The sequence below is a fragment of the Pseudorasbora parva genome, chromosome 25, assembly GCF_024679245.1.
Source record: "Pseudorasbora parva isolate DD20220531a chromosome 25, ASM2467924v1, whole genome shotgun sequence".
NCBI classification, from domain to species: Eukaryota; Metazoa; Chordata; class Actinopteri; order Cypriniformes; family Gobionidae; genus Pseudorasbora; species Pseudorasbora parva.
The window spans coordinates 26,493,407-26,507,067 of NC_090196.1; the positions used below are offsets into that span (position 1 = coordinate 26,493,407).

Genomic DNA, 13,661 nt, shown 5'->3' on the forward strand with positions numbered 1-13,661 from the left:
CCAGATCGAACTGCCCGAGCTCAAATGTTGTGGGCGGGGCCAAGTTCGGCTGGCATCCGACACGAACATATAGTGAATTGAAAGTCATCCAGGGATAACGCCACCAGTTCGGCTGTTTCTGGAAATAATCTGTCTAGCCCATCAGTCTTTTATAAATATAAAACTAACTAAAGACTCTTCAGAGATATGAAGGATGCATTACTACTCTAAAGCAGTACCCCTAACAGTGCACATTTTGCATGTCTCCTCAATCAAATACACCCGATTCAGGTCATCAGCTCATTAGTAGCTTATCCAAGACCTTATTTGGGTGTGTCAGACAAGACACATCCAAAATGTGCACTGTTGGGGGTCCTCCAGGAACATGGTTGGGAACCACTGCTCTATAGCTACTCAATATTAACATAAGTGTGTGTAGATAATGATTACAAATGCTATATTCTGGTTACAGATTATTGACAAAAAAACATTTTTTTGAAAGCAACATGAGTGGTGCTTGTGTCACAGGTTCGAGCAGGATGCGAACCACCCTCTCCGGCATGGGAGATGGGTACGTTATCTAGGACACTACAGTCCACAGTCTCTAGTGTCAGTCACTAGTGTGCCTCTTGAGGCCAGGGGAGTGAGGTTTTACCTGCACAGCTTTTTACTAACTGGCCTCCATTACACTCAACCCCCTAACCCTAAAGCTGGCTGGCGTATTCAGTTGTTTTCAATGGGAGCGCCGCACTAATCACTGTCACTCTTCACCCAGCCGTCCAATCACAGTGGAGGAGGGCCAGGACAAATACAACACCAACCAACCGGGACATTCTGCTTGTTTAATATCAACAGATGAAAAAAATCAGCATAATAACAGGAAATATTTTTTAAACAATAGCCAGAGCAAATACTTTACATTTTATTTCTATTTTTATATAGAATCAATACAGAAACAAACTATCTGTGAAACGGGATGCTAGTAAGACCTCCGTGGATATTCTATATCATAACACGCAGAGTCTCAACTGAAAAAAAGCTGCCCTGCCAAAACGCTCAGAAGCACCCACGGACTAAAAACACTTTGGTGGACACGTGGCCTAAGGACAGCAGTCTCTAGTGTCAGCTCCTAATGCGCCTCTTGAGGCAAGGGGAGTGAGGTTTACACCCAGCTTTTTACTAGCTGGCCTCTGTTACACTTGCTCATGCAAAACACACAGCTACAGTGCTAGGTTAGTTGCTAAGGTGTTGCTAGGCACTTCCTAAGTTGCATATTGCTATACTGTTTCTAGGGCGTTGTTAAGCAGATAACTGGCCCAAGTCAAAAGCACACCCCCAAAGTCTTTCCAGATATGCCTTTGGTCTATTCAAAGAGAGTCTAATAGGTTTTTTTTTTTAAGTATTCATGTCTTTAGCATACAATTGTCAATAATCAAGCAAGTTGTTGACTAAAACTTTTTAAATTGTAATGGAGCTGGAATAGGATTAAATAAAAAATATTTATTTATAATAAAAATAACGTGATTGAAAATGTAAAAAATATTGCCTTGCCAACTAACTGAAATAAAATAAGTTGAAGGACTAAAATGACTAAAACTGAAATAAAAATAAATTAAAAGTGGAAGAAAATATTAAAATGAAACAAAAACTAATAAAATATAACAAAATATAATAAAAATGACAAAAGCATTTAACAAAATTACTTATTTTGATAAAAATAAAATAAATAATACTGCTAATAAGGTTACTTCATTAATTTGATCTGTACTAATTTGAAACTGCGTGGATTAAATATCAATACATGTTTTGTTTTGCAGTTATTTACCCCAGGCCTGCCTCCACATGAACTCGAGGCTCCGTGTGGCAGAAAAGTGCTTCTTGATGGAGTAATGGACCCTCTGGATCAGCATGCTGGTAATGTTCGCCCGTTTAAGTAGATAAGGCATTGTGGCACTGTGCCCGAACGGATCAACGGCCCAGCCTGAGCGAGGGATCACACCTGCAGTAACACACCAGTTTAACATTCTACTTTTAGGATCAAACCCACATCTCCCATATGTAGAGCAGATGCCTTAACCACTAAGCCACACCACCCCGAAAAACAATCATACCCAGATTTCTTTCCAGCCACTGATGCCCTTCAATGAGCTGATCGATCATGGCGAAATAGTGAGCGGTGGCTTCATCCGTCATGACCCAGCCTCCCGTCACCATCTCGAGCTGTCCGCTGAGGATCAGCCTGAAAGAAAAACGGTTTAAAGAGGATTCTTAAAACTGAAAGCACAGATCGCGTGACGAGGCGAGGAAATCCACAACACTAGATCAGGCTATATAAGGAGCAGCTCACATGTACCACAAGCAGATGGACTAATTAACCTTCAGCAGATTACCGAGTTAAGAAGATGAACTGATCAAGAATGGGCATGCGGGACCGAATCAAAACACAACAGACTGAACAGGGTTGAACAGCCAACATTTTTCATGCGTGACGTAGGTCTATTACCCTGGTCCTACCAGACTCCCGTACATTTAATTTGTACAGAGAGTCTGGCCACTCTCCATTGACAAGTGTTAACTTTCTTGAAGGCAGGTACTCTCTGCCATAACCAATCGCTAACGTTTGGTTGTGATGTATGTCATCTCAAACTAGCACACAACATCAACATGGACCGGTTAAAATTTGACCAGAGAAAACCAGAGAATATACCGCAATCCCAGACGGAGTACTGAAGGAAAATTAAAATTAAGCGGAAGTGCGTAGGGGGCCAAAGCCAGGCTAGGTGATTATTGTAGCTCAATTAAAAATGTATTGGACTAAATTATTGTCTGTTTATGACAGGTACACTAACGTTGGAAATTTGGGGGTTGTATTTTTAAAGTTTTATAACAGTCTCTTTTACTAAGCAAGCCTGTAGTTTTTTGATTAAAAATACATTAAAATGTTATATTGTAAAACATTATTACAATGTAAAATAATGATTTTCTATGTTAATATACTGTACTTTAAAACATAATTTATTCCTGCGATGCAAAGCAAAATTTTCATCAGCCATTATTCCAGTCTTCAGTGTCACATGATCCTTCAAAAATCATTCGGATATGATTTATTATCAATGTTGGAAACTTTGTTGATTTTTTTTTTGTTGATTCTTTGATTAACAAAACATTAAAAATGAACAGCATTTATTTAAAATAGAAATATTTTACAATATACAATACCGTTCAAAAATTTGGGGTCAGTGTTTTTTTTTTTTTAAATAAATTAATATTATTCAGCAAGGATGTGTTAAATTGATAACTAAAAGTAAATATTTATATTGTTAAAAATTATTTATATTTTGAATAAATACTGATGTTTTCAGGATCACAGGTTCCAAACTGTTTTCAACTAACTGATAATAATTCAGCATATCAGAATGATTTCTGAAGGGTCATTGGACACTGGAGACCTGAGTTATGGCTGATGAAAATTATGCCTTGCATCACAGAAATAAATTATATTTTAAAAAACATTTCTTTAGTTGTAATAATATTTCACAATATTATATTTTTTTCTGTATTTTTGACCAAATAAATGCAGGCTCGATAAAAAGACATTAGACTTTCAAAGACATAAAAAAATAGTAAAGTTTCTGAACTTGACTGCTACTGTATTTTAAAATGCTATTAATTCCTGCGAAAGGCAAAGCTGAATTTTCAGAAGCCATTAAAAGCATTCAAATCATCAAAGTCATTTCAGAGGACGTGGAGCAAGTCATTACATTTTGATAATAGATTCCGAAGACAACATTACATTTTATATCGGATTGGATTATTTAGCTTGAAACATTTTTTACAAACTTTTTTAAATGACTCACTTCCGCATTGCCTCTTGTTTATGTTCATCCACACTTTCCCACCATTTGGCGAAAAATGATATTTCCGACCAAATGAACTTCCGACGAGGATCTTCTGCCAGCTTCACCACCATGTTGTTGAAGATATGCTGGGTCTGGTCGTTGTAGTACTTGTCAAATGTTTTGATCCATCCTGTCGCAAAAGAAGTGCACCATAAAATCACTGTTCAAATCATCCAAAGAGGCCATACTTATCTGATGTAGTTGAAAACCCCAGAAGGAAGTGACAACTGAATCTGTGCTAAAAACAAATGCTTTTTTTCTCTTTTTTACAAAACACTGAATAGTTTAGAAGAAAGCAGCCGTTTGGCAGCACTTTATTCCCCAAAGAACAACCTGCTCAGAATTCAGAGGCACTACTGATCTTTGTGTCTGACCCTGAGAATGGCCGAAAGACATTGAGAGCAGCGGAAAATTGACTGAAACATATTAGAACGCTTTCAGTATTACACAATGTGCATCAAACAAGCATCTCCACAAAGAACAGTAACACGTTACCGACTCCAATAAAACAACAGGGAATCGGGTCACTGACTTTAAAGTATCAGATTCAGCACTACAGTTCTTTCAATCATAACGCTGCAAAAAAAAAAAAAAAAAAAACGCCAACTGCAGGGGTTCGGGAGCAGATTTGTAAACGTATCTGTCCTGTGGGTGATGTTGAAACCCATTGTGTTTTTCTTAAGGTGCTTCACAAATTGTGCCAACGTTGCAAATCGCAAGCCAAGCAACTGACCCACTTTACCTGCACGGCTCTGGCGGATACACATAGGTGTTAGACTGAGGATGCTGCATCAACAACTCAAATATAATGAATGTTGCATCCTCTTAAGGGCTGTGGGTGAAAACTTTAAGGGAGAGACTGAAACTTAACATTTTTACATTGCTTAAAGAAGTTAATTTAATTTAAACTTCAAGAAAGGACAAAAAGAACCAGTCAAAAGTCTCACGGGTATATTTGTGTCAATAGCCAAACAATACATTGTATGGTTAAAAATAATCAATTTTTCTTTTATGCCAAAAATCATTAGGATATTAAGTAAAGATCATGTTCCATGAAGATATTTTGTAAAATTCATACCGTGAATATATATAACAATATATTATTAGAGGTAATACGCATTGCTAAGGACTTTATTTAGACAACTCTAAAGGCGATTTTCTCCGTATTTAGATTTTTTTTTGCACCATCAGATTTTTATATCTCTTTTGTATCTCAGACAAATATTGTCCTATCCTAACAAAGCTTATTTATTCAGTAATGAATAATGGCATTACTTAAAGTGGCATTACTGGTTTTGTTTTCCAGGGTCACAAATAGCAATTCTTTAACAAAATAGTATCTAAACCATGTTGATACAAAAGCTTTCTATTTCAAATGCTGCCCTTTTGAACTTTCCATTCATCAAAGAATCCTGAAAAAAAAATCAGGATAATGTAATATGTCAATAGTACTCTTTTTAATAATTTTTCATCAAATAAATGCAACATGACCTTGGTTACATGAGAATCAATGCATGTTTATAAGGAAATATGCTTACAAACCATACGGTGTAGTTAAAATGTATGTGATAGATGTGTATTATATTGATATAATTCATAATAATCTATAGTTATTTTTCATGCATTTCATTTAATATAATACATTAACCAATTTATTATAAATATCTAAATACTAAATTATTGCATTTATAAATGGCACTTCCTCTTACTGTTTAGGATGTTGGTAATATTACTTTTAAATATAACTTTTTTCCTGAACTGACTAAACATCTGCTGCCGTTAATGCCGTATGGTGCTAATAAGGACTTCGAGAGATATTCTTCCTTATAACTAGTGTTATTGTTTCTCCACGTCTGCTTCAACTGTTGGTGAACATCAGAAAATAATAATTATGCAAATTGTTCATAGTCTTCATACCTCTCAAACTCAAGTAGATTTACATCAAAATATCAATAAATGATGTGCTGAAAGATCACCAATAGGAAGTGATTATGGGTTTATTCTGATTAGCAGCCATGTTATCAGAGCAGTGCAACATAAAGGTCAATATAACTCATATGCTTCTAAAGCCAAATGAGAAATTTAATTTGTTTATTCAATGAAAACCTTCTCCAGTGGGAGATCAAATGAAAATCTAGGGCAGATATAAACATTATTTGTGAATTAGTGAAACCTATGGTGCTTTTGTGTCCATTTTGAAACTCCAGTCCCAGTTACATGACCGGAAATAATAGTTACACTTAAGACTAATGCATTATTCATGTAGCAAGAAATCCTATTGCAGGACAACAACACAACTAAAGCTTGACTCTTTCAAATTTTGCTCGTGTAGAGTGAATCATCCCCAGCGTCAAAAAAGATAACTCATTCCAGAGCTTCATATTTTCTTCAGTACGAGAGGTTAATGCACCAAACAAGGGAAGTTTCAATCCCTACCTGGGTCGTTGTGCGAATGAGGGACCACGAACACTTGCAGGGGCTCGTCGTCCCACTCATTGGGCTCGTAGGTGATCTCAAAACCTTGCTTCCAAACACCTCCGTCCACATTATCGAAGTTCAGCAATGAGTATACATCCAACATCTATGGGCAAACAATCAATTCAGAGATGGTGATAAATGTCATTCATCTGATTTATCCATTCGTCTTGTTTTTTAAAGCCTCAGAACCTTCACTTGGAGACACAAAAATGTGATAAAAATATTCTGCGATTTTCCCCAAAACTGGGTATGGTGCGTACTTCCTGAAAAATACCACATCTCATGGCAATTTGATATAAATGACAGATGACACAGGAACTGTATTTAGTGTAGGCGTGACTGCCTGAAGCATAACAATGCACCCAATGGAGAAGAAAAGTGCCTGTTCACAACATGTCAAGTCTTAAATGCGTTTTGACACTAAAAATATGTAAAAATTCCACGTTTCTGAGGATTCCTAAAATGCTATTAAAAGGATACATTCATTGACAGAAATCTAATCGTTGTTATACAGCTCAACACAGTTAGTCTTATTGTTTAAATCTCATTTTCTTGATTTACCGATGTACCATGTTTTTACCATGCCTAATATAGATCTGGCTCACTGCAGTGTGCAACAAGTGTCTCATAGTAGCCGCTGAGCGATTGAGCAAGAGCTTTAGGACCTGCATTAATATTAGAAAAGCTTTCCAGCGCTGGAGAGACCCAAGCGTGAAGGACTGAAAACCCAAGTTTGCTTTGTTTCTGTTTCTACAGGAATAATATGGGTTTCACAGAACACACTGTATTAAATTTAATTCCTTCCACACACACACTAACCCACTGAGACGCCGTTTTGATTCTCACCTGCAGGTCCGTTTGGCTCCTGCGGCTCAGTGCGAACTGGCAATCCAGTGGCTTGACGGAGAGAAAGGTGGGCCTGCCATCAAAGGGCAGCACCCAGGAGCCATTGGCGCTACGGAAGGGGAGATGTCCGCTGGGAGAGATGGCCCCCGTATCTGTGAGCTCCAGCACAGAGTCTTTGATGTGGCTGATGATCTGATGGTTCTCCTCTAGGAGCTGCTCCAGCTGCTCGATGCGGTTCTGCAACACCGAAATCTGGCTCTGAAAACAATGAGGGGGATGGAGGTGTAATCTATCTACCACCACAATCTACAACGTCACATGACTGACCTGAGCGCTCTAGAGGGGACAGCACACCAAAGCACACAGGACTGGCTAACCTGTAAGATGTCTGCAGTATCATTACAAACTAAATGTTTGGCAATTTTCAAAAGAAATTTAAAGTAGTATCCACCCGTGCAAAACTCACTATCATAAGTCTGAGTAGGGATACACCGATATTAAAATTCTTCCCGATAATGTATTTGTAACGTTATGGCTGAAAACCGATAGGGCTGCCCCCTAATAGTCGACTAAATGTTAGTCAATGTGTGCGTTTACATGCACGTTCTTAAGCCGATTATGCCTAATAAGCCGATAATGAACATGGTCATGAAAACGCGGTAACCCGTTTTCTTTTATCGGAGTAGTCATAAACAGCATAAACATAAACCGGTCAGGGCAGGTAGTTTTTTGCCTCTTACCCCAAATCCGCGCTGCATGTTAGTGCATTAACCTGCTTTCTCTCGGGATTATTGAAAAGGCGCATGTGTTAAAGGTAACAAAAACACAAATTTAGAGCAGATTTAAATACATCCAGACACCGCAAACTAGCGTTTTGCATGAAATAAAGACAAACGCAGAGTCTTAAGACCCAGAAAATGGTAAAGATGTGTTCTCATCTCATGCAGCAGAAGTAGAAGAGGTTCAGTCAAGACAGTTTGTTTGTGTTTTTGACCTCTAAAAAAGTATAGTGAAGTTATAGTTGTAGTAATAGTAATAACTGAAAAAAGGATAGTTCACTTAAAAATTTAAATGAGAAAGTGTAACGTCTCTCGCAGTTCAAAAAGCTTACACAAAGCTTTACACTCTTTTCTTAGTAGACAAAGCCAAGAGAGATGATATTCTGGTCTGTCCTTAGATATGTCTCAGGGATTTTTCTGCCATTTTATCATCCCCAGGCAGATCATTGGTCTGATGGCTTAGAAAAATACTATCACACCTCTCCTCAACAAATTGCACGATTTGAGGCATCATTCAGATCCGTAGTACAAAGGGTGAGGGATGAGATACATGTTAACATATAATACTTAGGAGTGGGAGTTTGTTAAAATCCCTTGCCTAAGCAAGTATTACTAATATCAAGTGTCACAGCAGCTGTAAGTGTTCGCTGGTGCAAAGCTCACTGACAATCAAATTGAAAAAAGATTTAGTACAGCAGACTTTAAATACAAACAATATCTGCATTTGCATAATGTGCGTTATTTTTCCTGAGGCTTACGATATGAAGCACATAAAATGTGCTAATTCCCACACCATCAACTATGTGTCATCCTGCATGCAATTTCTAGAAGAACACCAACACATTTTTCTAATAATTAGGTTTTTTGAATTTAAAAGAAGCCTTTGGTTTGTGATAGAAAAAAGGCAGCACGCACACACACACACACACAGAGAGTTATTCACTAGCTAATTTAGTAGTTAATTAGCTCGAGACAGAGCCAGGAACAAATTGGTCACATCACTAGCTTTATACTCGCTAGGCTGAATAAAAACCCCACCGACGGCTTTTGACAAATGGAGCCATTCAAACAGACCAACACAGCAAAAAATGTAATCCAGGACAAAGAGAATTCATAAAGAAATCACAGACTCACCCTCGGAAAGTTCCCGGCGCTCTGTCTCCTGGCGGGATCGTGCTGGACGCGGTCCAACATCAGGTAGAGCGAGAACACGGCCACACAGAAGATGGCCCCGCCGCAAACGGTCACCTGCTTCTTCAGCTTCATCCTCCTCTGCTTATCTGATGGATGCTAATGTCGAGGTCAAGGGAGCGGAGACAAAAGAAGAGAATGTTAACATGCGCAAGCGAGGTGTGTCCCACAAGTGAAAAAGTGCTGCTGGAAAAAAACTCAGCAGGATTGTCAGCGGTGTTTAAAGTCCACCTCTGCTCTCCAAATTCTAGAGCAGGGGCTCGTGGGATAGGGGAGGGTAAGGGGAGGCGGTGTATATACACGGGGGACGCTGATCAGTGGGAGCCGAGCTGCAGTCTGTCAACTGCGACCAAACCACAGCCAATTTCAGCCTCCTTCAAAGTGCCCCTTGTCCTCAACCATTCAAACCCAAGAAAGGAAGAGGGGAAAAAAAGAACAACACAGGTTCTAAACAGTGGGAGCAGAGACAGGGATCTAGTGTCCCTCCGGCAAAGCTAGTCTATGTGTGTGTGTGTGTGTGTGCATATAGATGTCGTTACAGTGAGGACATGTCCCCAGCACTATATCAAACAGCTCCCGACAGGGGTGGACGTAATACGAAGGACGCATCTCCAGTTCTTGAGCAGTTTTCATTTTGTTAGTAGGTAATGTTCTCTCCTGCTGTGCCCTCAGACGCGCATCGCTAGACTGAAATTACAAAACGAAATGCGAACAAATGTGCAGGCACTCATGAAATACATGAAATGATGTTCAGCGACAATTTTCGATTTTTAAAAAGTGTATTATGAGGGCAAATAAGAACCCAGAACCCTTCAAATGAAGTTGATGAAAGGATATTAATTAAACATAATTAACAGCATAAAATACGCACACAAACAAATATACACACACACACACACACACACACACACACACACACACACACACACACACACACACACACACACACACACACACACACACACATATATATATATATATATATATATATATATATATATATATATATATATATATATATATATATATATATATATATATATATAGAGATTAGTGCTGTCAAATCAATTAATCACATCCAAAATAGAAGTTTGTATTTACATAATAGAAGTGTATGATTATGTATATTTGAATATATTTGAATACATGTATACATTTAAGAAATATTTGCATGTATATCTGTATATATATATATAAATATTTTATATTAAAAAAAATTCTCAATTCCTAAATATATACATGTATGTGTGTATTTATATCTACATATTAATTATACATAAATATATATACACATTATAATATATATATATATATATATATATATATATATATATATATATATATATATATATATATATATATATATATATATATATATATATATATATATATATATATATAAAATACACACACATACAGGTATACATTTAAGAAATATTTGCATGTATGTATGTATATATACATGTGTGTGTGTGTGTGTGTGTGTGTGTGTGTGTGTGTGTGTGTGTGTGTGTGTGTGTGTGTGTGTGTGTGTGTGTGTGTGTGTGTGTGTGTGTGTGTGTATACATATATTCACACACATATATATTGTATGTACTGTATATGATATAATAATAATACATATATACACACAAATGTATTATATAAACAAACATTTTATGTTAGATTGTGATTAATCAATTTGACAGCATTAATTTATATTCATTAAATACAATTTTTAATATTGTTTAAACAGTGTCGTTATTAACTTAAACCCAAACTAAAATGAGAAAAAAATATTTTTCGTTAATTGCAATATTGGTGAAATTAAATATGAAGTACTAATATTTCTTTTTTTTCTTCCTTTTTTTAGTAGTACTAACATTACTAAAATAAAAATAAATAAAAATACTTTAAAAACTAATTTAAAAAAATAATAAAAAACATAACATTCGTACAAAATTATGAGTTAATACTATAATATTGTATAAATAATACTAAAATAACACTGTGTTTATTGGATTTATAATTGCACTATTAGTTTTCCATGTACTGTTGTCTTGTTTTGACTTGGAAATTAGCAAATGCTTAATATTCAAGAGCTAAGTCTTTTCCAGTTCATGATGTCACAACCAACACACCTGATGCTCGTGTGTATGTGTGTGTGTGCGTGTGTGTGTGTACTCACAGGGTTGAGCGTAGTCCTTCACACGGCAGTGGTCGCTCCTGTCTGAGTTGGTCGAGGAGCCATCGCAACAAATGCAGGTTTCCACCAAGCAGAGAAAGGACCAGAGTGGAATAAGAACGACCTGGCTCAGTAAGCCCCCTCTTTCTTAAGCCTTTTTTTTTCTTTCCAGCTTGGCTGATGGGTCTTCTCTGACACTGATGGTGCAGATCAGCTTGTCCACTATGCGTTTAACTCCATAATGTATCCAGCAAAGTCTCTAGCGTTAATATTTTGCGGCCGAACGCGAACAACGTCCTTTTTCTGCACTCAAGGACGCCTGACCTTGTTTCTCAATGATTTTGGATTATTAAGTCCTGCAACAGGAGGCAATTCTGGGAAGTGCACGAAATGTGCCAAATTTGACAATCGAAAGTGGCGTCTCGCATACAAGATTCAAAAAGCAAGACAAACCCAGAGCAGCGTGTCCTGGATTTGCCAGTGAAAACAAGCAGGTGTTCTTCCTCCTTTGTCTCACAAATCTAATATGAAGGTAATCCTGTCAGCTCCGAGTCAGGCAGTGTCTTAGCGTTCTCCAGAAAGACTTGGGATTAAGCCTTTCCTCCAGCACTATAAACGGCTCAAACGATCCCACCAAAATGGAGAAGTTCCAGGAACGGCTACATAAAACTGAAACGGCTACAAAAGGGAAATGAATGGAACAGCTCTTGATGGAAGATAGCAAACCTAGTTTTTGAAAACGAATGAATAGAGTTGGTTTGAAGGTCTTTCTTACATGTTTCCTATTCTGAAGCTCAGATTTCCACAGCAAATCTCAAAAACGGAGAGCCGAGCACCTGTGAAAACAAACCATCTCAGTGAACAGTGCAGTTTAATGGTTTTCCCAAATATATGTATAATGGATCGATTACATGTATCTACTAAATCAATAAAATGAAAAACACACATTATTCCTAATTCAAAAGTAAGGACATTTCATTATCTATAGTCAGTATTAATATTTATATTACTTTTTTTATATATTTACTGAATTACTAAGGTTTTTGAAAACAGATCATATTGAATAATATAATTTATAAGATATTTTAAATTATATATTAAAAACAAATCTAATTTAAATAACATACTATGACAGAAAAAAACATACTATTATTTATTTGTGATTAGTGATCTACTTAAATTTTCAGCCAACAAAAAATGATTTTTCTAAAATAGCAACAACAATAAATAAAGCTGAAAATGGAATATAATATCAATATTAGGCACATAGAAAACATAAATGTTTAAGATGAAGTACTACAATTTCTACAACTAAAATAAAAAAATATTTTAAACTAACAAAAATTACAAAAGACACAGAAAATGTGTGCAAATATTAATAAATACAATAATAGTATATAAATAATAATCAATTACCCAAAAATAATTACAGAAACTTTAACTTTATGTTTCGGTAAACTAAACTAAAAAAATTAAATATTTTAAAGACTAATAATTACAAAAAGTTAAAAAAAAATCTCATAAATAATATAACAGTATTTAACTAATAAACATTACCCAAAATAAATTGTAAAAATGTATTCTGGTTTATTCTGAAAATAAAAAATAAACATATTTTAGTGCATCACTAATAGCTATCCATTTTTTTTATATAAAACATTACAATATCTAAATAAAGCATGAAAAACATATTGATTGATTTTACAGTGATTACTTCACTATGAATTATGATAGTCCGATATATTGGCCAAGCTGATTAACTGACTGCTATTTGATAAAGTTACCTCATCGATGGGTAATAAACATTTTTAACACGTTTTGAATGAATATTGTGTAAAATGTTTTTCTTGTTTTATATTGGTCATCCAACAGCAATAGTATTGGCATCAGTTATTTCAAATCCCACATTATTGTACAAATAAACAAAAAGATTGTGCATTCCTGAGACTGAATCTCAATAATCACTGACTGCTTTAAAATAACATAAAAAGAGGTTTAAACATACAGATATATTATTACAATATAAGATAAACAAAAAAATAAGTTCAGTAAAACTACAGCAGTCTGATCTTGCCCTGAAAGACCCCAACATGACTGCAGCAGAATCACTTGCCTACTTCCCAGGAACTATGCCTGGAATAGAATAACGGCCTCTTCTGTGGGAATGTTATTAGCACTGATATCAGGCAGATCATTTAATGACACAGTTCGTCATTAAAGCAGCTTGTTGCCATAGACAGATCCCCTGATATCCACTGCAAGCCTTAGCCTACATCTGCATATGGAGGCAAGTTACTCGTTTAACGCTTTAGATCCGCTCTATCC

At 36.2% G+C, this 13,661-nt stretch overlaps 1 protein-coding gene across 3 annotated transcripts in view; it reads right to left on the reverse strand.

The window, feature by feature from the left end:
* The window catches only part of man2a2 (mannosidase, alpha, class 2A, member 2), a 30,254-nt gene extending 18,775 nt beyond the window's left edge, over window positions 1-11,479 (reverse strand). For 2 of the 3 annotated variants that reach the window (XM_067435957.1, XM_067435959.1), the window contains exons 1-7: window positions 11,340-11,479; window positions 9,116-9,271; window positions 7,203-7,460; window positions 6,315-6,459; window positions 3,837-4,008; window positions 2,091-2,218; window positions 1,805-1,978 (exon numbers count right to left, since the gene is read on the reverse strand). In XM_067435957.1, coding sequence (XP_067292058.1) covers window positions 1,805-1,978; window positions 2,091-2,218; window positions 3,837-4,008; window positions 6,315-6,459; window positions 7,203-7,460; window positions 9,116-9,247 — 1,009 coding nt within the window. In that variant the 5' untranslated portion in view covers window positions 9,248-9,271; window positions 11,340-11,479. The remainder of the gene's footprint in view (window positions 1-1,804; window positions 1,979-2,090; window positions 2,219-3,836; window positions 4,009-6,314; window positions 6,460-7,202; window positions 7,461-9,115; window positions 9,272-11,339) is intronic. The other variant, XM_067435958.1, reaches the window with a different exon arrangement.
* Window positions 11,480-13,661: the final 2,182 nt, after the last annotated feature.